The 25,360-nt window shown below is 35.7% G+C and overlaps 1 protein-coding gene across 1 annotated transcript in view; it reads left to right on the forward strand.

Moving 5' to 3' along the window:
- The window catches only part of LOC149830396 (eukaryotic translation initiation factor 6-2), a 31,498-nt gene extending 11,536 nt beyond the window's left edge, over positions 1–19,962 (forward strand). Inside the window, exons 3-8 of the mRNA XM_090016487.1 lie at positions 2,050–2,146; positions 3,931–4,016; positions 4,102–4,146; positions 8,063–8,193; positions 19,230–19,340; positions 19,446–19,962. Coding sequence (XP_089872613.1) covers positions 2,050–2,146; positions 3,931–4,016; positions 4,102–4,146; positions 8,063–8,193; positions 19,230–19,340; positions 19,446–19,703 — 728 coding nt within the window. The 3' untranslated portion in view covers positions 19,704–19,962. The remainder of the gene's footprint in view (positions 1–2,049; positions 2,147–3,930; positions 4,017–4,101; positions 4,147–8,062; positions 8,194–19,229; positions 19,341–19,445) is intronic.
- The last annotated feature ends 5,398 nt before the right edge of the window (positions 19,963–25,360 follow it).

Here is a 25,360-nt window from a genome sequence, read left to right on the forward strand (position 1 = left end):
TTCATCTACCACCCCCAAACCCAACCCTACTCGATCTAAGTTTGTAGCCTTTAAGGTTAAGTTGTCTAGTGCATTCATAGCTAGGCATGAGTTGAAGGAGGTCTTAGGACATACAAAGGTTTGTTATTTCCTATTGACTGTGTATTCACCCTCGAGTGAGCCTGAGTTCCCACTTGTAGATCCTAGAGTCTCCTCATTGTTGGAAGAATTCAAGAACATCTTTCCTAAAGAGCTTCAACTTGGTCTATCACTTCTTAGGGATGTCCAACACCACATAGATTTGCATCCCGGTGCGTCATTGCCACATGCACCCCACTATAGGATGAGTTTCATAGAGTATGAGGTACTTCGTAGGCAAGTAGAAGAATTATTAAAAAGGGACATGTTACAGAAAGTCTTAGTCCGTGTGTCGTTCTTGCATTATTAGTACAAAAAAAAATGGTACTTGAAAGATGTGCATTAATAGTCGTGCCATCAATAAGATCACCGTCAAATATAGGTTTCCCATCCCTAGGCTAGATGACCTGTTAGATCAGTTGACGGGGTCGAAATTTTTTCTAAGCTAGATTTGAGGAGTTGTTATCATCATATTAGAGTTAGGGCGGGAGATGAGTGAAAGATTGCATTCAAGACTCATGATGGTCTATATGAGTGGCTTGTGATGCCCTTTGGGTTATCTAATGCCCCTTCCACTTTCATGCAAATCATGAACCAAAGTTTTAGGTCATACATAGAAAATTTTTTAGTAGTCTATTTTGATAACATTCATTTATAGCAAGAGTGAGCATGCACATTTATATCATTTGAGGTTAGTCTTCAACATGCTTAGGCGCGAGCATTTCTATGCATCATTCAATAAATGCATGTTCTTAGCTACCGGAGTTTTATTCTTATGATATGTCGTGTCCACACAGGGTATTTTTGTCGACTCTTCATCTCTACCAAACTCTATTATTTCTGTTAGGAGTTTTCATGGGTTAACATCATTTTATAGGAGGTTCATACCACATTTTAGTAGCATTGATGCTTCATTGACCGATTGCATAAAGGGGAAAACTTTTCAGTGGAACCCTGAAGCCCAAAAGTCTTTTGTGTTATTCAAAGCTCAATTATGTTCTACTTTCATCTTAGCTTTACCAAGTTTTGAGCTTGCTTTTGAGTTGTCTTGTGATGCATTGGGAGTTGGTATAGTTGCGGTTTTGAGTCAAGAAGACTAACCCATTGCCTTCTTTAGTGAGAAACTTAATGAAGCTAAATTGAAATATGACACCTATCTAAATTGCGTTGGAGACATTACCTCATACATAAAGAATTCATTTTGCATGCTGATCATGAAACATTGAAATACATAAATGGTCAACATAAATTGAATGCACGTAGAGCTAAATGGGTACGGAATTTGCAAGAGTTTAATTTTATTTTGAAATATAAAGCGGGAAAATATAATGTTGTAGCTGATGCTTTAAGTAGGAAAAGTTCTTTGCTTTCTATCATGAAAATGTCTGTTTGGAGATTTGAAGAATTTGCTTCTTTGTATGCTAGTGATAGTTGTTTTTCTAAAATTGTTAGTGAAATAAATGAAACACAATATGATGATTTTTCTTTAATAGATGGGTTTTTGTTTAAGGGAAATTTACTTTGCATACCTGATTGTTCTCTTAGACTTATGCTTAAGTCACATTTGCATAATGAAGGTCATTTTGGTAGAGATAAACCCATGAAACTTGGCTCTAGTGATTTTTAAATGTACTGTTATTATTTTGAACTAGAAAGATTTGTTTCTGAATAAGTATCATGTTCTTAGTAAATCTATTGATTTATATTTCTTGCTATTATTAAAAATATTTTGTTTTTTTCATAAAGGAAGTTTGACCCATATCTTCTGTATACAGAAAAAAGGGATTGTGTAAGTTTAGTTGTTAATATTTTCAAGTTTTCTGTTTAATTTTGGTTTAATTGGAAGCATATAGTTCAGCAATGATGTGTCATATACTGATCTTTTGCTGTGTATACAAAGTTGAGGATAACAGTTTCTATTGTTATGTATAGGACTCCAATTTGAAAATTCTTGTGAAGTTGGCGTGTTTTCAAAGGTAACAAATGCATACTGTTTGGTGGCTATTGGAGGATCTGAAAACTTTTACAGGTTAACTTTTTGAAGGCATTAATGATTATGATGCATATTTCATTGCAAACATTTTTTTTTCTTGTGTCTTTCGGTTACTTGATTCTGATACATGTAATGAAACCAAGCACTCTTCACACACCTCGAACAAGAGGTCAATACAAATCTCACAAAAGAGAGCAAGGCACAATAGCCACTTAGGGGCTTTAGAGGAATAATATTTTATTCACTGCAAATGCACACAAAATGCATTGATTTTACCCAATTGGGAGTTTAAGAATCCTGACACACAATTGTTGAAAAATGACTCCTAATTAAGCGCATCTAAGAGTTTTTGGTTTCACATGTTATCCGCTGCTGACTCCTTATAACAAACACAAACTATTGCCTAAGTCCAAAGTCTATGTCTTCATCGGATACGGGTCACAATATAAGAATTTCTATGTTATGATCTCATAACTAGAAAAGTCTGAATTTCTTGACATTTGTTTAATGAGTAAAGATTCCTTTATGCGGGTGTGAATCAGCGAATCACTTTTGGTGACATTAAAAGCTGGCTTCAAAAACAAAGTCCACCACCTAGATCATTTCCTACTCCTAACAGACAAGACCAAACCCAAACTAGTTTGTCCAAACCTTTCCCAATGCCTAGTCTTGTACAATCGATAAACAAAAAATGACCGTATTGTACGAAAAATATGACCTATTTTAAAAAATGCCCTCCAATTTCCCCGATATCCAAAATCGCAAATATCCAAAGCTACTGTGACCTTTTTAACCCTCGCATGTGCGGAACTGTTGAGGTTCGCACGGTATATCGCTCCGCTCCTCAAGTGACACAAACAACCACTTAAATGCATTTCCGCATGTTTTCTCAAACTTAGTAATAATATAGACAATAGTTCTAAAAGCATCCTTCCAAAATCACATATACATAGATGCATAGGAAAGTATACTTCAACCACATGTTCATGTTTTTGTTCAACAATATCATTATGTTTTGGTGTGTGTGGACAAGAAGCCATATGATAATACAATGCATAGAAAATTGGTAAAGCATGAGTTTATAAACTCACTGCCATCACTATAAAAAATCTTTATTTTCAAACCCAACTGATTTTCAATTGTAGTTTTAAAAATTTTAAAGCATTTCAAAGCATCTAATTTCTTCACTAGAAGAAACAACCATGAGAAATGAGAATAATCATCACCAATAAGCATGTAATAACTAAAACCTTCTCTAAAAACAATAGGCAATGGTCCCCATAAATCCACATGCAATAATTCCAATGGCCCAGTAGTTGAAAATTGAGATGACTCAAAGGAGTTTTTATCATACTATAAGCAAGACAATTATTTTTATGAAGAAAATCTAAATCACTAAGACTAGGATGACAAAGGCAACAATTCCATCACTCCTTAGGGATGACTAGGGCTAAGCTCACTTGAGGCACTTGAACACAACCATCTGCACCTCTCCACGAGTACATTGATTTTACAAGGAGTTGAATGCCCATATTTATATACAAGAGAGGGAGTGAGAGACTCCAAGTAGTAGCTGTTGGGGGCTCCCCAATGGCTAGAAATCTTGTTGTATTGTCAAGGACAGAAATGCCCTTGACAATATACAAAAATAAAAAAATAAAAAAGGCAAAAAGGGGTGACACCTATTACATGTGGTCAAAAGACCAAAATACCCCTATACCTATTTATGAGAGTATGTACATACAATATATATAACAAATATATTTTAACAATTCTGATACATGTGGGGAACTGTTGATGACTCTCAATGTCTTGTGTAGCACATTCGAAGCAGAGCTTGCAGATGCTATTCCTGTCATCAAAACATCAATTGCTGGAACTAGAATAGTTGGTCGACTATGTGCTGGTATGTCAATTTTTGAATAAGACCTTTCTGGATGCTGGCGAGAAAATCTGCTTTCATTTTAAGTTTGTATTTGTTTCTTTGGTAGGAAACAAGAATGGACTCCTTTTGCCTCACAATACCACTGATCAGGGTAATTTTTGTTTTCAATAACATATTCTTCTTTTTAATTTTCTGTTTGGTTAGCTAGTTGTTTTGTCTTAGTTACAATACTGATGACATTTTATGTACGGTTTATTAGTTGTCATGTCATCGTAACTTAATTGTTTGCCATTGTTCATTGTATATTCTTTTTTTTCAGAGATTTTTTTCTACATACATTTCTAAAAGTAAATGCTGTTGTACCAGGTTTTTGTAGTAAGCTCTTATGCATCTCATAGTATTTCTGAAGCTTGATGACATCTGACATACGTAAGATCTGTATATACATGCATATATTTGTACACACACACACGTGAGTGTGTGTGTATAAAGTTGCTTTTATACAATTTTTTGATGGATAAATGATGTGAAGGTGTTCAAACTTGTTCCCATCTGCTTATGTGTGGTAATAAACATACATTAGGGCATGAATGCAAGCTACAAGAATTTCTTCTTGCACGAGCTATTTCTTGCAAGCATTTATTTATTATGCCCCAGTTTCATTTTTGTTGAAGTTATCTCCTTTAAAGGGGTGAGCATTGGGTTGGGCCCCTTAGTATTTTAAATGCCCCAACCTAGTTTTCATCAGGCTTGGGCCTATGTCACGTGGATACAGATGTGGAACCAAACACAATTCAGATTTCCTTGGTATGACATGGTAGTTCTCAAAACTTAGAATACGGGGACATGATCGCATACACACACACATATATACATCAAATCATAAAACTAAGTGGAAATATGTAATGAATTTGATGACAAATTAAAAAAAAAGAATGCAAGTGAATGCAAAAATAAGGAATCATGATAACAAAAGGAAATAGATAAAGTTAATGACCCAATGTTGCGTTGTTTGACACTAGTTTGACTGTATCCATGAAGTGTGTTGGTGTGTCAGTGTTGTATCTTGTCGACACAGAATACACATGCTAAGTGAAGTGTCCTTGCGTCATAGGCTTGGGCTGGAGTCTGGGTCTTATCAGGCTCAAGCTCAAGGCCTAGGCCCATGCAGATGGGCAATCGAGTTGTACTCAGGCCCTGTCAAGTCAGTATAAAAATCTTAGAATAGTAAAACCTGGTTCTGAAGTTGCAAACATCAGCTTTCAACTACTGAGTCTGTGAATTGAATTAGAACTGCCATCCTCCATATATGAGTTTATTATGTTTGCAAGGTCTTAGATTGAAACTAGATTTTATGCTCTGATGCATTCTCATAGTTTTAAATTTTAAAAGATTTTCTAACTTCTATAAACATGTCAGGATTTTCTTGTCCCATTTGTATTTGAAAGGTTTATATAATTAATTGTTAATCTGTCACGTGGACACACCACTGTACTTTCAGTGGCACATCCATTTTTAGGAGGTTTGCCAATATGATTAGTATCATAGTTACTGATATCATCGATGTTTTGAAAATATCACGATATTATCTGTATTTCAAGGTCAGACGATATTTTCCAAGATTTTCAAAATATCAACAGAACTTAAAATATCCCGATATATTCCCAAGATTTTCAAAAACCATATTTTTTTCTATGTTTTAAGTATCTTTTTTTGTTTCTTTTATATTTTAAATTTTTTTCTAATTCTCTCTCTATATTTTTGTAAGAAAAATGCTAAACCTATTATTTCTTATCTTTTTTATTATTCATTATATTTTTTCAAATTTTAAAACTTCCAAAAAAAATCCTGATTTTTTTCCAAAACAAATTTTTGAAAAAAACTCTTGAGAAAAATCTTGTTGAGAAATTGCTGACAGCGATATTGGTGACTATGATTAGTATATAAAGGGGTTCGGTATGGAATGAAAATGGAGTATCCATGTGACATAGTGTTTAATTTGTCATGTTAGTCAACAGATGTTTCTAATAATATTTTGTAAATGTGGTGTTTTTCCTAGATCTTATGAAAATCACAAATTTCTCTCCCAATTTATATTCATAGTTGTAGCAGAGGACAAACTAGTTTTTTTCTGCTATCCCAATGATCAATAAGGGTGAAGGGAATGTGTAAATTATTTCATGCCAACTGTTAGCAGAGTTGAAAGTTATGAAGCTGTTAAGAAGTTAGTTCATGGTTACATAGGTAACTTAGAAGAATGGGTTTCTGGGCAATGGATTTGGATACATGAAGCAAAACTTGTTTCCATTTGCATCATCAAGTTTATAAGGCTGTCCTCTACTAACTTCTTTGAACGGTGTAGTTTGCCATAATAATCTTTTTTTGGGGGGGAGATGCAAAAACTTTGAAATCTTATGTTTCAGTGAAATTGTCATTTTAACATACTTGACAATTTTGCCTTAAAGTGAATATCGTTTAAAAAGGGTCGTATTTACTTGTCTCCTTTTAGAAATTTTCTTTTCTTGACTTGAAGTGGAATCATATGAAAAAATTCTCTCATAAGTCATAAACACAAGTTATGGTGTTGTTTCTCAAGTAAGAAATTAATTTTTCTTGTTCATTTTACTCCAAAAAAATGGGTGAGAAAAAGGGTCCTTGCTCCAATTTGTGTTGTGATCATCTTGTTGCCTCATTACGCAAGCTTGGAGACTCAAAATGTCAGAAAATTGGTATATCCCACCCTTATTACTCTTTGGCTCTAACTTCGTTTTCAAGAAATTAGGATTTGGGGCTTCTTTTGTGGGGGTTTGAATATTGATAGTTTGTGGTTTGCTTTATGAGTCATGGCTCTAAGGGAAGATGGGAGATGTGTATATTTTGTGATGGCTACAGTTTTGGGTTTATATTCAGAATTTGGGTAGTCAAAAATGTGAATGCTTGCATGTTCACAAGAGATGACCATAAATCTAGAGTGGAAGAAAGAAAATCTGCCTGAAACTGTGGCAGAGATTTGTCAACTACATTCTTGTATGTTTTCAACAACATTGAATGGTCAGTTGGTCTCTAAGCAGGTCAAAAAGAGAATGTTGGATCTTGTAGAGGGGGTTTGTATGGAAAAGAAGCCTCCCTGCATATCTTTCTCGTCATGATGATAAAATAATGGGAGCATATTTTACGTGAAGCCCTTTGATTAGGCACCTATCCAGGCTTGCTTGGCTTAGGGAGATGAATGTTTTCACCGTCTGACTTGATAGACAAAGGCTTCTCCTTGCAGAGAAAAAGGAATGGAAGGTTATACCATTATGGTGCCTTAAGTCAGCCTGGTGGCAGGTACTGCTTGGATCAGAATCCTTTCATTTTCCAAGAGTAGAAACCTTTGAGTGTGCAGCTCATCCACTGACAAATAAAAGCAACTTGAGAGAAGCAGTTAGTGATTGCTAGCCAGAATGAGATGCTAATTCAATGGGATGGAAGGTGATAGTGTCCCCGCTCCCCTGCCCCCCCTCCCCCCACTCCTCTGTTCTGTCCAGAAAATTGCCACTGTGTATTCACCCTTTTCTCCTTGCCTTATACTTAAATCTTGAGGATCTAGTTTTTTGCTGTTTGAAAAAACAAGAAAAAGAAAAATAGTCGTTTGAAGTTGGGATAGTGCCATCATAATCTGCCGTGGCTGAATGTTAATACTTTTAATAACATTGTCCATTCTGCCAGTCTCTGTCCATTGTTGTTTCTTGCGCTTCCTCCCACTGCCATCCCTAAAGTACAATCGTTGAAGCAGTTCTATATCTCAATGTAGAAGATCTATTGTTTTTTTGTTCCAAGACTGAGAAGTTATATTCTAATACTATTTTTTTTTTGTTCTAAGACTAGTGTTGGTGGACCTGAAAGTTTCATCATTTTGCGTATGTACATTTCAACTGTTTTATTCGAAGCCATCGTCATATTTATGTGGTCAATGCATAATCTCAATGTTCTTATTGGTTTACTTAAAGATTTTTTTTCTTTGCTATAATTATTTTCTTATTTGACTGTTTATTTGTTTATTTATTTATTTTTTTCATTTGCAGAGCTTCATCACTTGAGGAACAGTTTGCCTGATCAAGTGGTAGTTCAACGCATTGAAGAGAGGCTATCTGCTTTGGGCAATTGTATAGCTTGCAATGATCATGTTGCTCTTATTCATCCCGATCTGGATAAGGTACAAACTTTTCACATGGAAATGAGGAAGCACTATTTGTTGATTACCGATAAAGTCTAATGCCTTAAATTTGCTTACAAGGTAATCATCAACTTGTGTTTGTAAACAACCATTTTTTAAACTTTTCCTTCTTTTTTGGGGGGGCGGGTGGGGGGAGGTGCATAGAGTTTGATGGGTGGCGGAGTTGTGGGATTTGTGTAAAAAATTTGTATGTGAAGGGTTGAGAGGACATGTCATTGGATAAACAAACTGCACTTACAGTGATGAAACCCCTCCACTATTCTTCAACTTCACGATCCTTCACATAATTATGGATTCTAAGCCACTCTTTAGTTGGTTCCTTGAAGTCACACGTTTATGCTCAACAACACGGGACTAAATCTGATAAAAATAGATGTTCCTCAACTCAATCCTCGAAGAATCACTCTTACCTTTGTTGTGCCCATGTATTCTGTTAAACTTGTATTTGGTTTCTTTTCTGTACAAAACAATTCCCACTTATGTTTCAGAATACTCATGAATCTTTCGGATTGCTACTCAAAACTAAACTTTCATTACCCAATTAGCCACTGCTTTCTCCTAGGTTAACCTTTATGAACTTTCCTGCTGATTCTCCTTGCCTTTGAGGATTCTAAATATTCTATTTTGCTGCCATCTCCTACAATTTAATTCCATATAACAACTGATACACTATTCTGAATTATGCTTCCCAGATACACCCAAATGGATTCTCTATCCTGCCATTTGATCATTTTATGCAGCAAGTCTCCATTAAACTCTCTCCTCTATGGTTGCTCCCATTTTGTTTGTCTACATGTCCTTGTATTCATGCTTTGCACGCATCCATCACAAACACACAGGCTTCAACATGTAAGGAAATGAGTTCCTCTGAAGATGTTCACCAAATCACCAAAAGTGGACACTCAAAAGAGTTCCACCAAAATACCAAAATGAACACACAAAGAAGCACAAATGAGTTCACTCACAAACACCCACTAAAGGGCACAAGAACAAAGAATAGAAAACAATACTTTTATTGATTTCAACCCATGAAAGAAGCTTACTTTTGAGAGAGGGTTTCACACCTATTTATATACAAAGAATGGTCTCCAAGAGAGACGTTGGGAGAGGTCCCAACGGCTCCAATAGAACCGTTGGGCTCTCTAACTTAAAAGTAAAAGGAAAAAAGGTAAAAAGAAGATTAACCTAGTTACTATTTACTAGTTAGGTACTAACCTAACATATATATACATTGTATATACATTTACATTTTTAACACTCTCCCTCAAACTTATGGTTGAATAACCAAAAGTTTGTCCAAGAGAAAGTGGAATCTAGGAGCAGTGAGAGGTTTAGTAAAGAATTCCGCCAATTGATATTCTTAAGTAACGTAGGAAAGATCAATAGTGCCATGTAGGTATTCCTCTCGTATATAGTGACAGTCCATCTCAATGTGTTTGGTTCGTTTGTGAAAGGTCTAGTTGCTGGCAATATAGATGAAACTTTTGTTGTCACAAAACAATCGTGATGCTTCTGTACTCTGAATGCCCATGTCAGCCAATGATCTCCTTAGCTAGACTACCTCCATAGTGGTTGTAGCCATGACTCGATATTCTGCTTCGGTTGAAGAGGGAAAAACTTTCGGTTGCTTCTTACACCTCTATGAAATCAATAAGTCACCTAAAAACTCACAAAAACCAGTGGTTGCGTGTCAGTTATTTGGATCAACTCCCCAGTTAGCATCAGTATAAACAATTAAATTTAAGCATGAAGAAGCAGACAAGAAAAGTCTTCAAAAAATAGAAGTTTTGATATATCTAATAATACGCAAAACTGCTCCCATATGGACAATGGTAGGAGCATGCTGAAACTGGCTCATTGTGTGAAATGCATGCGCAATGTCACGTCTCGTAATTAAGAGATATGATAGTGCCCTAATAAGTTGTCTGTTTGGTGTTGGATTTTCAAGTGGTTCCCCGTCATCAATCTTTATTTTAACATTGACAACTTCACAAATGTCAACCTTCTTATCATCTGAGATACCAGACCTAACAACAATATTTAGAGCAAATTTAGATTGAGTCAATAGATAGCCGCTAGAAGAATAAGCAATTTCTATACCAAGAAAATATTTTATAAACCCTAAATTTGTCATTTAAAAATGTATTTTGAGAAGCCCTTTAATGTGTTCAACTCCTTGCTTATCACTTCTTGTGATGATCATATCGTCCACGTATAGAAGAATGATAATAATACCAACATAAAAAATCTTAACATACAAAGTTGTGTCAGTCAGACAAGATTGAAATCCAACATCAAGCATAGCTTGACTAAACTTGTCATACCAAGCCTTTGGTGCTTCTTTAAGGCCATACATGGCCTTATCTAAATGAATAGCCTTTCTTTTAGGAATAATTATACCAGACGGGGTTTCCATATACCCTTATTCAGCAAAGTTTTTATTAAGAAATGCATTCTTTAAATCCATTTGATACATAGGTCATTTCTTCATAAAGGCAAGAGCTACTAAAGTTCTAACCTATGTCACATAGGTGCGGGTGCGGATGAGGGTGCATGTGCAATGATGTGGCACTTTAAAAAAACTTGGGTGCGAGGGTGCGGGAGGGTATATATATAATTATATATATATACATATATACATTTTAAAAGTTAGCAGTAACACTAATGAAATAAAAAACAATTATCATATCATCAATTCATCATGCATGCAATGAATAAAATTAACAATCTACAATTCTATTATTCATCATAAAAACTAACATTATAATTAAATCAACCTAAATATATTATGAAAACAATCAAACAAGTAAAGCAGAAAAGAGTAAATTATACAGTATACTAATAAAAGCAGCAAACAATGCATAATTACATACCAAAAGTATATCCTACACAATGTATATGACGATAAGGTAATGATCCTAATAATTTTCTACTTCATCGTCAAATTCATCATAAGAAGGAAGAGTAGACTTAGATAAGTCCATGTTTATAATGTTGAAATCATGTTGTCCGTCTAAGTCACACTCTTATGGGTTTACATATCAAAATTTGGATGGTTCTTGTCTGCATTACAAACTCAATTTGAAAATGTTAAATACTTGCATATTTAAATGAAAAAACTAAGAAATAGTCAAATAACTAAGAGAGCAATTAGTACCTGTATTTCTCATTGGTTCACGAAAGTAATCGAAGATTAGAATGAACATAGATTATTTCTCTTCATGTTGTGGATTTGAGAATATGTGCTCTAATTTCTTTCATAACAAGATGAAGTAGGATAACAATCTCAATGCAAGACATTGGAGAAGAGGTGTTTTTGATCCATATGTTGACCACCATGTGATAGGATCTATATTCTCTTCTCTCGTTATTAATGTCTATCCATATAACTTCAAAGATGAAAAATTTTCAAACTCTTGTGTGACTTGATTTAAAATATGTGATTCTCGATAAAATATTGCCATACACATATTTTTATGCCTTGATCGCTTTAGGTCTAAATTTGGAAGGACGTGACCAACATTACCTTTCTGTCACTTCTTTCCATAATATTTAGGATTGAGAGAATGTGTCATGCAATGTAAAGGGGTGTTGCTCTTATTTCATCTTCTGATTAAAATTGAATTAATATGATTAAAAAATTTGGAATCATCCAATGCAAGATTTTTTTTCCTCGTGCTTGAAAACTACATGTATCTTTTCAATCATATTATCTCACATTTCATAAACTTTATGAAGTATGGGCTCATCCTTATCAATTTCTCTCGACATTTTTCAAATAGGTTATGTAAACTCAAAGAAGTATACGACTCTATCTCAAAACTTATCATTAATAATGAATTTCTTAATTTCTTGAGTCTTCACAACATCATCAGCACGATAGAATGTTCAATTCTCATTCGTCACCATTAACTAAAATATTCTTGACTTCCTCAATCTTTTTCAACATTTCAATGATGGACGCAAAACATGTTTCAACAACTTTCAACAATTTTAGATCAGAATGCCTATTAAATATGTTATTAGCGTGATAGTGGTTGACAACAAAATTCTTAATGCTTTTGACATTTTTTTTAATTCCTTAATCCATGAACATAAAGTATATGTTGGTGAATTTTCTTCTTCTTTGGGGTTCTAGACAGGGGCGTAGCTAGGATTCATGTGAGGGGGGGCAAACAGGGTTGTAGAAAAAAAAATTATTTGTGTGATAGTTGGGGGTTCGGGGGGCAACGCCCCCCGAATTTTTTTTTTTGAGATAAAATAAAAAATGGCTACAATTATTAATAAAAATCTATTTCATATGGACAAATCAAACTATTTGCTGCCGTCAGGGCTGGGCTAAAAAATGGATAAAAATCTATTTCATATGGAATCAGGGCAGGGCTAGGACTGGGCTTTTAAAAAAAAAAAAATTTAAGGCAGGACTGGGCTACAGCCCAGTCCTGCCCCCCCTTAGCTACGCCCCTGGTTCTAGATGCTCTTGAGGGTCAGATTCAAGCTGTTTGTTACAGAGGGAGTCCAAAAAATGAGGATACTCACTCTTCAAACTTAATGCTGCATTTTTACAAACTGAATCATTGTCTGTGATGATTTGCACTACTTTCTGATCACCCACTTCTTTTCTTACTTTTATAAACAACCCCTTCAAATACGCAACATTTTTATATTGCCTAGATGCATTAACTGTTTTTAAGAATATTGGGCCACTAAGCGAATAAACAATAAAATTAATCAGTGGACGCCTTTAAATACCTGTCCACTCATCAGAAATAATGGAAACTCTATTTTTGTTCTCATGAAAATTTCTTTATCTTTAGCAATCTCTCAATATTTGCCCTTTCTTCTGCAAGAATTGTCGTTCATAGTTTTTCTGAGCTTGGAGGTACATAGTCACTCAAGTTACAATTTGCCAGTGAAGTAACTAAATCCTTTCAATAAGGGTTTCTAGCTGCATTAAATGAAAGCGAATTAGAATAAAAATATTTTCCTACTTTTCTATCCAATCTTCTCACTTTCATATGTATTGAATGATGCTTGTATCGTAACTCTTCTTGTACCTCCTACATCCACCTTTTATTTTGCATCTTCTTAGTGGCTTAAAAAGGATACACTAATTGCACAAGATTACTCATTATCTTCCTCTTCTCATATTCATCTTGTATTTTCTTCGCATTGCCTCTTTAACTCTTTTGCATTCTGAAATGCCATGTCTTGATATCTTCAACAATTGAGCCTTAACTCTTGTGTAAGACCCAACATAATTTCTCTCACAAAGCTTGCATCAAAATCTCTTATTTTCACCACCTCCTCTGGCTTTTTCAAGCTTATCCACATGTGCCCATTAGTAGCCCTCCATCATCACATGATGCAGCTAACAAACTCGAATCAACACTCTCACTACCACTACCAGCAACACTAACAACAGAACTTACATGTGGAGATGAGGATGATGCAAGTCCTTTCTCTTTATCCGTTATTTTCGTCCTTAAAACAAAAAAATATTATATTAAAGTAAAATTCATATCAGACGGGTTGGGTTCGATAGACCAGGGATGAGAGCCGTACCCAGCCTAGAAGGGTTGGGTTCGACAACCCAGGGTGCTCGGAGTTGAACCCAGCCTAATAGGGTTGGGTTCAACAGCCCAGGGTACTGGGAGCTGAAGCCGTCTCTGCAGGGCTGGGTTCGACAACGCAGAATCCAGCTTGCTGGGCTGGTTTTATCGGTGCAGAAGCCAGCCTTGCAGGGTTGGGTTCGACTGTGAGCAGACCCTAGCCTGCTGGTCTGGGTTTGTCAGTGTAAAACCCACCCTGCAGGGTTGGGTTGCCGATTTGCGCTGAACCCAGAGAGAAAGAGATTGAGAGACATACCTAAAGAGTGCAGTCACTGGAGGAGAAGGGTTGTGTTGGAGAGGACTTAGAGGAGAAGGGGAGGCGTCGGGGGGAGGGGTAAATTTTTTTCCCTAATCCCCCACCCAACCCCCTTTCATCGTGTATTTTTTTTTTGAGTTCAGATTTGGACATTTATGACCCTCGATGCATTGATCACACCCAGAGTTGGCTTAATTACACAGGGTGCCACACCAGAGTTGAGTCGCGTTTATGCGAGTGTGGCACCTTGCGAATCCTTGTGACATAGGTTCTAACAGTGGCCATTCTGGCAACTGGTGCAAAGGTTTCCTCATAATCTATTCCATATTCTTGAAAGTTTTCCTTAGCAACTAATCTGGCTTTGTACCTTTTCAGAGTTCCTTTACTCTTGGTTTTAATCTTATATACCCATCGACACCCTATAGGGTTCTTTCCTCGTAGAATATCTTATACAGTCCAAGTAATTACTTTTTCTAAGGCATCTAATTCTACTTTCTTTGCTTACCCATTCATGATGTTTCTTTACTTCAATACAATTGGAGGGTTCTATATAGGAATATATCAACGCAATGCAGGTTTGATACTTAGGTGAAAAGGACTTATAAGACACAAATTTTTCAAGGGGTTTTGATACTCTTGATGATCTTCTAGTTTGTGTTTTTCATCATTGGTATATTTTTCAAGAGCACATAAATGTTTAGAATTACTACGTCTGGAATATTGGATACAACCTTGATCCATATGAAATGGTTCTTCACTTATATCATAAGGTTTTTCTTCACTAACCTCCTAATCTTCATCAATATCACAATCACCAATCTTCGAAATTAGATCCAACAAAAAAGAATACTTGGTTATTTTCTTTGTTTTATCAATTTCAAAAAAACTTTTTTTTTCTAAAAAAGCATATAGCCTTTTATTTTTAACATCAAAGCATTTATAGCCTTTTTTATTATTTGCATACTCTAAAAAGAGACAAGAAATAACCCAATTAGAGATTTTGTCATTTTTATAAGTAAAAACAACACATTTACACCCAAAGATCCAATCTAGAGTAATTTGGGACTTGTTTGAAAAGTTTTTCAATAGGAGATACATTTTTCAAAAAAAGAGGATGAAATTTTGTTAATAAGATAAACCACAGTTAATTGGCTGCAGCCTAAAATTCTTTGGGTGCTTGGTTTGTAATAAACAAAGTTTTTGTTGTTTCTATAATATGCCTATGTTTTCTTTCAGTTAAACCATTTTGTTGAGGGGTGTAAGGACAAGATTTTTGATGTGTGATACCATTGAAGTTTAGGTAGTCTTTAAATTCTTTTGATAAAAACTTTCCCCTTGAATTAGTGCGAAAGATAAAAATATCATTCTTGAATTGGTTTTTGACCAAATTGTGAAATATTTGAAAATGTGAGAAAACTTCAGACTTGTGTTTATGGAAATAAATCCAAGTATGTCTCGTGAAATCATCTATAAAAATTACATAATACACAAAACCACCCTTAAATGTAACAGGTGTTGGGCCCCAAACGTCTGAATGTATTAACTCAAGTGGTCGGGAGGAAACAAATGTTCTTTCTTGAAATGATAATCTCTTCATTTTGCCAATAATACAATTTTCACATGTAAAATTTTCATAATTACAAAAAAAAAAATCTTTGAAAACAACAGAATCTTGGATATACTAAGGTGGCTCAGTCTCTTATGCTACAAATCAAAATCTAATTTTTAAACATTGCAATAAAATATATTCTTGGGTATTTTCAAATAATCCATATAGTACAAACCTTCTTTATGGCATTCCCCAATCAACTTCTCTGTCTGGAGATCCTGCACCCGACAACCATAAAAGGAGAAGTAAACATTATACCCATGGTCAGATAATTGAAAAACAAATAAAATATTCAAATTTAATATAAGAATATATCTAATTTTTGGAATAATTTTTTTTGAGTTTTGAGAAATGTTTTCAAATTTTTTTATTCATTTTATCTCAAGAGATGTTCCATCAACCATAAATACATTTAATCTACTTGAGTTATGACATTCAGATAACATATCACCATTTGGTGTCATATGAAAAGAGGCACCTGAGTCAAGAAGCCAAAGAGATTTACCGGGATCGGAGAAGCCGTAGGAAGAAACTGCGACTCCAGTTGATGAGGAGGCTCCTTTTAGTAAAGGTTGAAGAGCTTCCATTAATTGTGTGAATGACATATTCCCAATGGATGAATCTTGTGAGATTTTTTTATCACTTGCTCTTGTGGAGGTCCAACAGTGGCAACATTCTTCTCATAAGGTTTCTTCAATTTAGGTCAATATGTTTTCACATGTTCCGGTTCACGCAATAGTTACCAATAACTTTTTTTCTCTCGTAGTCATTGCCTTGATTTTCATAATGTTCATCATTTGGCTCCCATAGTGTGGTGGTTTTTTGGTATGAACATAGTTTCCCGGTTTAGATACGGCTAAAACTCAGTCATCATCACTCTTAGAGATTCAATTTTTAAGCCTATTTTCTTCCATATTCAATTCTCCTATGGTGCCTTTTATTAAGGAAACTTTTCCTCGATGAAGAAGCACATATTTAGTGGATTCAAAATTTGATCTCAAACCATTGATAAATCGATAAAAATGCTTGTGGAGTTCAATATCTTCGGGACAATGCCACTTTGGTTTAAGAAAAGCCAACTATTTTCATAGTTCGGACAATTCATTATAGTATTCTCTAATACTCTTGTCTCCTTGAGTTATATTTTGCATCTTGTCTTACAAGTTGTACACATGTGCAATATCTTTAATAGAATACATTCTCTTAATGTAATCTCATGCATCGTTTGCATGTTCGAATTTAGCAAGAATAGAACACTTCTTAATGTCTACACTACTAATTAGTTAAGACACAATCTTGGCATGCCCCATTCTCCATTCCTTCTACTTCTTATAAGTGGTCATTGCCTTATTTTTCTCACCCTATGTAAGAGGCATATATTTCTCACCTTTTACTTTGGTGAGGATTAACTTGGGTTCCAGATCGGTCTCATCTACTAGTCTCCACAACCCTTTTCCCCATATGTGGTGTTTTATAATTAAAGCCCATGTTACATAGTTTGAATCATTGAGCTTAATGGATTTTATGCTGACATTTTCATTGTCATCCATTTTTTACAAGGGTATAAACAAAAGAAAAGAATAGAGAGAGGTAGAGAAAGAAAAGAGGAAAAAACAAGAGTAAAGATGAAAGTCAAGAGCACTCCACCACTCATTCACGATCACTTTGAATAGAGATTGCAAGAGAGCTTTGAATAGAGATTGCAAAAGAAAAGAAAAAAAGGTAAAAAGAAGACTAACCTAGTTACTATTTACTAGTTAGGTAGTAACATAACATATATATATACACATGTATATATACAAATACGTATATACATTTACATTTTTAACACAGGATACTATTACCAAGGGAAACGTGAATTCATTTCCTCTGCCTTTCTGCATTCCTGTAGATCATAGTGGCCAACGACAAAGTGGGTCATCTATATAACTATTTCTACTAACACCATAAGGAAGTGGTATTGTACCTATTTTTTGAGATCATGTTTACAGGCATAAATTTTTTTTTCTTTTTTCTTTTCAAAATTGTGTTTTTAACATGTTACTTGCCATTATATTCCATATTATGAGCACACACACTTAAACACAATAAAAGCATGTTTAAGCATATTAAATTGTGGTTTTGTTATTTTTCAGACAATTCTTTTTTTCCTATATTTTCATAGCTTCTTAAGTAAAATTATGTCTAGTTTGTAATTTACTGTAGGGCACTGTTTTGGGTGTTATTTAATGCATGAAATTCAAAAAGATCTGTACCTCCTTACATTACAGCTTTGATTTTTGGTATGAGCTTTAGCATTTAGGTAATACTCTTTCTGTGCATTTTTTTAGCAGACCTTTTGAATGTGCATATGTTTGCAATTTTGTATTATAGGAATTCCTTTTGCATCATCTTGAAAATCCATTTTTCAAGTTTGAAGTATGTGCCTGCTGCTGACATTTCAGCCTAATTTTCGTATCCAATTAATGTAACTAGGTTTTAGTGCGCAAGTTGGTCCTGAGCTATCTTTTGTTACACATATGGGTCCTTGGAAGAAGGAACCATCTTCTTTTCACATGATAATGATATGCTTCGTTTGTGAAAGGTTCTGAATGGAACCACTGTTAAACTATTAGTTACTAGTCCCCATACTCACCTATATCATTATAAGCTAAATATCATAACTGGAAATGCTCTGGAGAATTTATACACTGCCTTTTTCCTTTAAATATTGGGGAAATCTCAAAAGGAAACTTAAAATTTTTTCATGTATGCTATGTTATAACATGGGCCCTGTATGGGACAGAATTGCGGCATGCTTAAACATTAAGATTTCATAGAACTATGATGGCGCTCACACGTATGTGCACTGATGCAGACATGAAAAAACTAACTATAAAATCAAGGATCAAGATCACAAAAGTCTACAGATAAAGGGATATAACATTGATCGAGTCCAACATTTTTGGGTTAGAAGCTAGAACATAGTTGCTTATCGGAGATACAAGATTTTAGCAGTATCAACAAGCCATTCTTGATATAAGTGAATCTGTTAACATGGGAAGCTAATGAAGAAATCATAAAGAATTTCAGAACCATAGAACCTGAAAATTGGAGTCAACTTGGTCAGTATGACCTAGAAGAGATTCATACATGCTGAGAACTGTATTAGATCAGGGCATAGTAGCTTCAAGTGGCAGTGGGAGCATTTAAGCTTGTTAAACTTTGCAAAAGGAGTGGCCTATAAATGCACAAGGATCATAAATTTCGTTTCATCCATGAAGTGGCCTATAAATGCACAAGGAACATAAATTGTATTTTCATCCATCGAGTGGCCTATAAATGCACAAGGAACATAAGTTTCATTCCATTCACACCATGAAGCACTTCATTTATATTACCACCTAGAAAATAGTTACATAAATTTTTCATCAGCCAAGGCTTTCAAAATTTGGAAGAACTTAATACAATTAAATTGCAAGTTAACACCTCTCTTGTATACAAATGGCAAAGGAGAATTCAATCTGCTCGTATTCATGCAATTCTTAACCTTTTTCAGGAAACAGAGGAATTGATTGCAGATGTCCTTGGTGTTGAAGTGTTCAGACAGACCATCGCTGGAAACATTCTTGTGGGGAGTTATTGTGTGTTCTCCAACAGGGGTGGCTTGGTAAGAATTTCACTTTTTATTCCCTTCAGATGATGCTAGTTGAAAATGGTTTGCTGTATTTTACTGCATCTAATTCAGCAATTAACAAGAATCACTCAATTACAGGTTCATCCTCATACATCAATTGAAGACCTTGAGGAGCTGTCCACACTTCTTCAGGTGCCTTTAGTTGCTGGGACTGTGAACAGGGGTTGTGAGGTTGTTGCTGCTGGTATGACCGTTAATGACTGGACTGCCTTCTGCGGCTCAGACACAACTGCAACTGAGCTGTCTGTCATTGAAAGTGTCTTCAAGTTGAGAGAAGCACAACCAAGTGCCATTGTGGATGAGATGAGGAAGTCACTAATCGACCATTTTGTTTGAGTGCTAGCATTAGCTGTTTTGACTGGCCGAGTTCCTGCATGCTTTCTTTTAAGTCTTGTCTTTCATCCAACCTGGGATTCTACATGTCCTGAATTGTTTATATCCTACTCACAAATTTCATGCACCTTTAAATTGTAAAGTGGGCACCATATTGTGTTGGATATGGTACAACAATGCCCTGCATTGTTTATATCCTACAACAATATGTTCGTGATTATATATTTAAATGAAATTCTTGTAGAATGTGGTTACTGAGTTAGGTTGGATCCTGTGAACGCGAGTCTGCAGCCATTGCCACTTGCAAAAGCCATTAAGTGGATGGGACCGTCACGAGTTCTAAACCCGCACTGTGTCCTTTGCTGCAAGGCTGAAGCTGGGTGCACTTCCTGATGGGTAAGTGATATTCTCAAATCGGCCATCACTAAGGAAAACTCTTTCATCATTGGACTACACATTGGCAAGTCTCTGGTTGGTAAAACCCTGAGACCCGTCCCGCCAACGGAGGAATATGCCCGTCTTTGACCTTGCAGCAAAGGATGCCGTCCATGTGTTTTGAACCATAGTCATCTCATGTCAGGTGCCAAATGATGTTTGTCCCTAGTCAGGAAGGTTTTTACCTTCTGAATTTTTGTTGTGGATATACAAATCTTGCATGAAATCAAGGGTCCTTGGTTGCCTTTGTCCCAAGTAGAATATGTAGATGGTTAGGGAGACCTGGCTGAATCCGTCCAAGACATTGCCATGTGTGGGTGCCAAGTGAAGTCCATCAAGGTGCCTAAGCAACTTGAGCTTGGACACAAATTGTGGTCAATTACTGTCAACCTTTCTTTCTGCCCGATGTGTTGGTCATTTTCACTTGAAAGGCCTGTGTTTTTGGACCACAGTTGTGAGTGGTTGTGCTGTGCACGAAATTATGGGTAGGTCATGGGTAGTGGACCATCTGTTGCCTAGCCCATCAATATATATGGGGTTGGCTCATGAGGAATTGACAATCATGTGGATTACAAGACTCAATCAGATTCCTTCAAATGTTTGATACTGGTTGAAATTGACCATGTGGTCTATTCAATACTCAACTTTCCCGTCTTACACACACATGGGTAAATATTTAGTACTGAGGAAGGTAAGGAACTATTGAGCTGGAAACCATAGGTGCAAGTTGTATTGACTCAATCTAATGACATAGATGTGTTCAGCATGATTTATTGATTAAGGATCAGCCCTTGGGATCTGCTTTTTTGATACAATGATGTGATTCAAAATCTGTTTCCTACTAAAAAAAGCCATGTGCATCACACTTGTGTGGTCATAGTATATATATATATATATATATATATATATATATATATATATATATATTCTACTCAAATAGTTTTGTACCTTCACTAGTACCTTTCCCCTATATATATAGGGGAAAGTGTTTGGTACTCTTATATAGGTAAGGAACCCCCTAACTAGAACTCGTAGTGGAACATGGTTTTGTCTAAATCTGACCCAATGGACATGTTCAACATGGTCAAAATAGTAGGAATCTACTTCTGGATCATATTTTTTCAACGTAAAAATACGATTAGGGTTGAAATTTGTCATATTGTAGGCCATTGATGTTTCAGTCATTCCAAAATCTTACGTACATGTTGTTGGGATAACATGATCCAAACACTGAATTCTGCTAACCCAAACATAAAACATTTACAGTTTTTTTACTAGGGGTTCCTTAGCCACGATAGGAGGGTAACAAATATTAACCCTATATTTGGTGCTGTTGAAGGCATGAAAATATTGAGTATAAATTGTCTTTTTATATTTTTTTGCAGGGCAGTCCTTATGAATGTGATTTACAAGATTTTAGTATAAAATGTATTTTGATTCAATGCAAGGTGTAAGCTGTTTTTTTAAGGGCTTCAAAAATCAATAGCTCACAATGCACTAAAATTTTAGTGCTTAAAAAATCATATATTTAGATCGAAATAACAGAATTCAAGGATTTAGTCTTAGCAAACAAGCCATGTTAAACTTATTTATGTGATCAGATTGCCCACAAAGGTTGAACCTATGATTCAAGCTTAATAGTTTTGTACCTTCAAGAGCTTAACCCTATGACCGTCTTCCAAGGGACCCCTCACGGTAATCTGGCTAGGCGTACCCTTGCCTGATCCTCTCTAGCCTAAAGCAAGTCTCAGGTGATTCTGTACGTCAGATAGTAAGATTATGACCCCCTTTCAAGTGACCCTAATCTAATCAAGGGATGCATATATATATATATATATATATATATATATATATATATATATATATATATATATATATATATATATATATATATAGTGGAGCATAAGTGAATGATACATGCTTAATGGGTTTTTTGCTCTTTTGGGGGTTTTTTCACAGTTCCGACCCCATAAATGTGTTGGACTTGGTCACGAGGAATCCACACCTAGCTCATGTGTTTTTGATGCAAAAAATGATATCTAGAGCCTCTAAATTTTACAAAGATTTTGGACCATTGATTTTTTGAACCTTATAAAAACCCACCCATGTGTCGGAATCGAACACTTCAAGAGCTGATCCCTATAAAATCAAGTACATAAATCAACTCTGTACGATCAAATTTTAAAAATAAAACAAAAACACCTGAAAAATTCATTAAGCACCTACCCTCTACTCTTATATATATATATATATATATATATAATAGTTGGTCATGTCACCATGACCTACAAAAGTTTTTTTTTTTTCGGTTGATTTTCATAAGATCAACCTTACCGATGTGATCTACATGTTTAGGTAGGATTTTAGAAGGCTTTACAAATCAACTGCTTACAATGTGTGATACTTTTCTGAGTCATAAAATCATGTTTTTTCATCAAAAAAATATAATCCAAAAACAGGTTCCTAATAATTTGAACATGCTGAATCCATCCACTTGGTCAGTTTGGATCGAAACAACTTGCACGTTGGAGAAAAAACGGTGCTTGGGTTGTTAGAGTGGCGGACGAAAAAAAGGACTAGACGAGTCTGATGAAAGATCAGATGAAGAAATATGGGTTGTGGTAATCTGGTCAGTAGCCATAGCAAACAAGGAGAGCAGAAAGAGATGACAAGCCAGGAACGGGATGGTCACTGATACTATGTAAAATAGGATGAACACCCAGAGAGAAACAGAATATCATTATCAATTTATTCAGAATTCACATCACTTATTTATACACATCTAACACAACAGAAATCCCTGATGGGAATGGATTGAATTTCCAGCACAGCATAAATCACGCTTACAGTTTCTTATTACAGATTTCCTATCCTGTTAGACTCTCAACTGATGATAAAATGAATCCTTATCATTATCTCACTAACAGTCTTATCCTACTAACAATCTTTATCTTTTATATACATTTTATGCATTCTTCTTTTTATATATTACACTTAAAATATATACTATACATAAAAATATATATTTTATCTATGCTCGCTTTCTCAAGCCGAGCCGTGCGTTCGAGCTCAACTCGTTTATGCTAAACGAGTTGCTTATAGTACCGCTCGCCTGCTATTCGAACCGATCTTGAATGAGTTCATGACAAGTTGAACTGAACCAAGTCACGATTTGCTAGGTTCGCTTACCATCCCTAAACCTAGGTCCAGCACTCCAGCTACAGGCTGCTGCTCTAGATTCATTCCCCTAGTGTGCCTAGTTCAAAGACAGAGTAATGCAGAGGTAACATATGGATCAGCTCTCTCTCTCTCTCTCTCGGCATTGAATTGTTGGCTCTCAAAAGACTCACATGTGAAAAGATCACGTGCAATATGATTGCACAAATATTTGTGCATCATGTACCTGATCACCCTCCATCTTTGGGACAGCCCTGTCAGTTGTGGGGCCCAAGGCCTGATTGAGGGCAATCAGGTACTTAATGCACAAATATTTGTGCAATCATATTGCACCCGATCCCGACTCCTCCCACAGTGAGCTATTTCTGTACTAATTGGTAGACTGCAAGAAAATTACATATTTACCAACAGGAGCTCCGCTTTTATGGGAAGAGTAGTTGACACCACCCCTTTAAATTGTAAACTTTTATTTTATTACAAACAAGCCAATTTTTTAATGCATTGGGATCAGCAAAATGGTGAAAGCTTACTGCGGTTTATTTTTTAATTTTCATTTAAGGGTCAAACTTTTGTTTACCTTTATTCCATATACAAGATACTGTACAAAGAATTGTTTTAACCTTTTAAAACAATTCCAACTTTTCAGGCCACCCATCAGAAGAACCAATTGAAAGACACAATTGGAGAGGGAGATGATGCTGAAGGTGTTCTCTTCTCTTGCACCATAGCCTCCCCACCGAGTGCCATGTTATCCTATTTGTGCTTGGTTGAATTTGATGTTTTTATAAATACAATGACATGTGAACTCAGAATAGTTATGGATCAAGTCAGAATCAAGTCTTTTAGTGAGTTCACAAAAATCAACAACTCCTTAGTAGTAGCTGAAATACTTGATTTCTTGCACCAAGTAAAGTTAGAGATGGTTCGAAGCATGCTTAATTATGGTTATGTCAATTAAAACTAGGCCAGGTAGGGACTGGTCAATTGACAGGCTGGGCATGGCCAACCCGACCCATCAACAGGCCGGGCAATGAGCTGCCTGAAGGCCTGCCCAGGTGGCTCCTAAACCCAGTTCAGGGTGAGCTAGATCTTGAAAAGGAGGCCCAGGTCCTCCCCAATTGGGCCAGGCCATGGGTGGCCTGTGGGCTGCCTGGCTCAATGCCCATGAGATGAGGGGGAGATTTCTATCTGCAGTTGATGAATCTTCCCTGATCATAGAGTTGGATTTCTCTGTTTTTTTTTATTACACGCCTTGCCTCATGAATCTAAATTGGACTTGGTTGGGTGCTTCAAAACTTGCTAAAACTAGGTCGTGCTCTGCTTCAGTTGGCATGGTATAGTATACCAAGTACAACACTCATTCTGTTGGTCTGCTTGCTCAGAATTGATTGACTGCTGAGTTCTGTGACACATAGTTTTTGTCGTTGGTTTGATTTATTGTCTTATTTGCTGATTGATATTTGATATTTTAAAAACAGGAGACCCTCTCACTGAGAAGAAACAAGAATTGAAAGAGCAACTACTAGAGTAGGTGATTCAAATGTTGTTATTATTGTTGGAAGCCTGATATTCATTTCTTAGCAGGAACTATTTTTGTATGGATTTAGGGGGTTTTAACATGGACAAGGAGGGACTTCAATACTTTCATTCGAGCATGTGAAAAGTATGGTCGTAATGATAAAAAAAGTATTGTTTCTGAGAAGGAAGGGAAAACAGAGGAGGAAGTAGAAAGATACGAGGAATTGAATGGTAAGTGTTCTTATTTGACCATTTTGCTGATTCATTCATGTTGTTATTCTAGTTGAAATAGGATTGATCATTATTCCTTTTATCATTTCAAAGACATGAGATCACTTTGGATTTAGATCATTCGGGTTGCTTGATCCAGAGAATACAACTCTCCCGAGTCATGTCTTGGGAGCCTGGCGGTATTCTTTGAATTTATAGAAGGAAGGATTCTGCTGGTGTTCGAAAAATATTAAAATGATCCTTTATTAAATCAACACTAATTTGGCCCTGACTTAGCCTAAAAACTTGGCCAGCTTCAT

The sequence above is a fragment of the Nuphar pumila genome, chromosome 8 (genome assembly GCF_984573655.1).
Source record: "Nuphar pumila chromosome 8, dmNupPumi1.hap1.1, whole genome shotgun sequence".
NCBI lineage: Eukaryota > Viridiplantae > Streptophyta > Magnoliopsida > Nymphaeales > Nymphaeaceae > Nuphar > Nuphar pumila.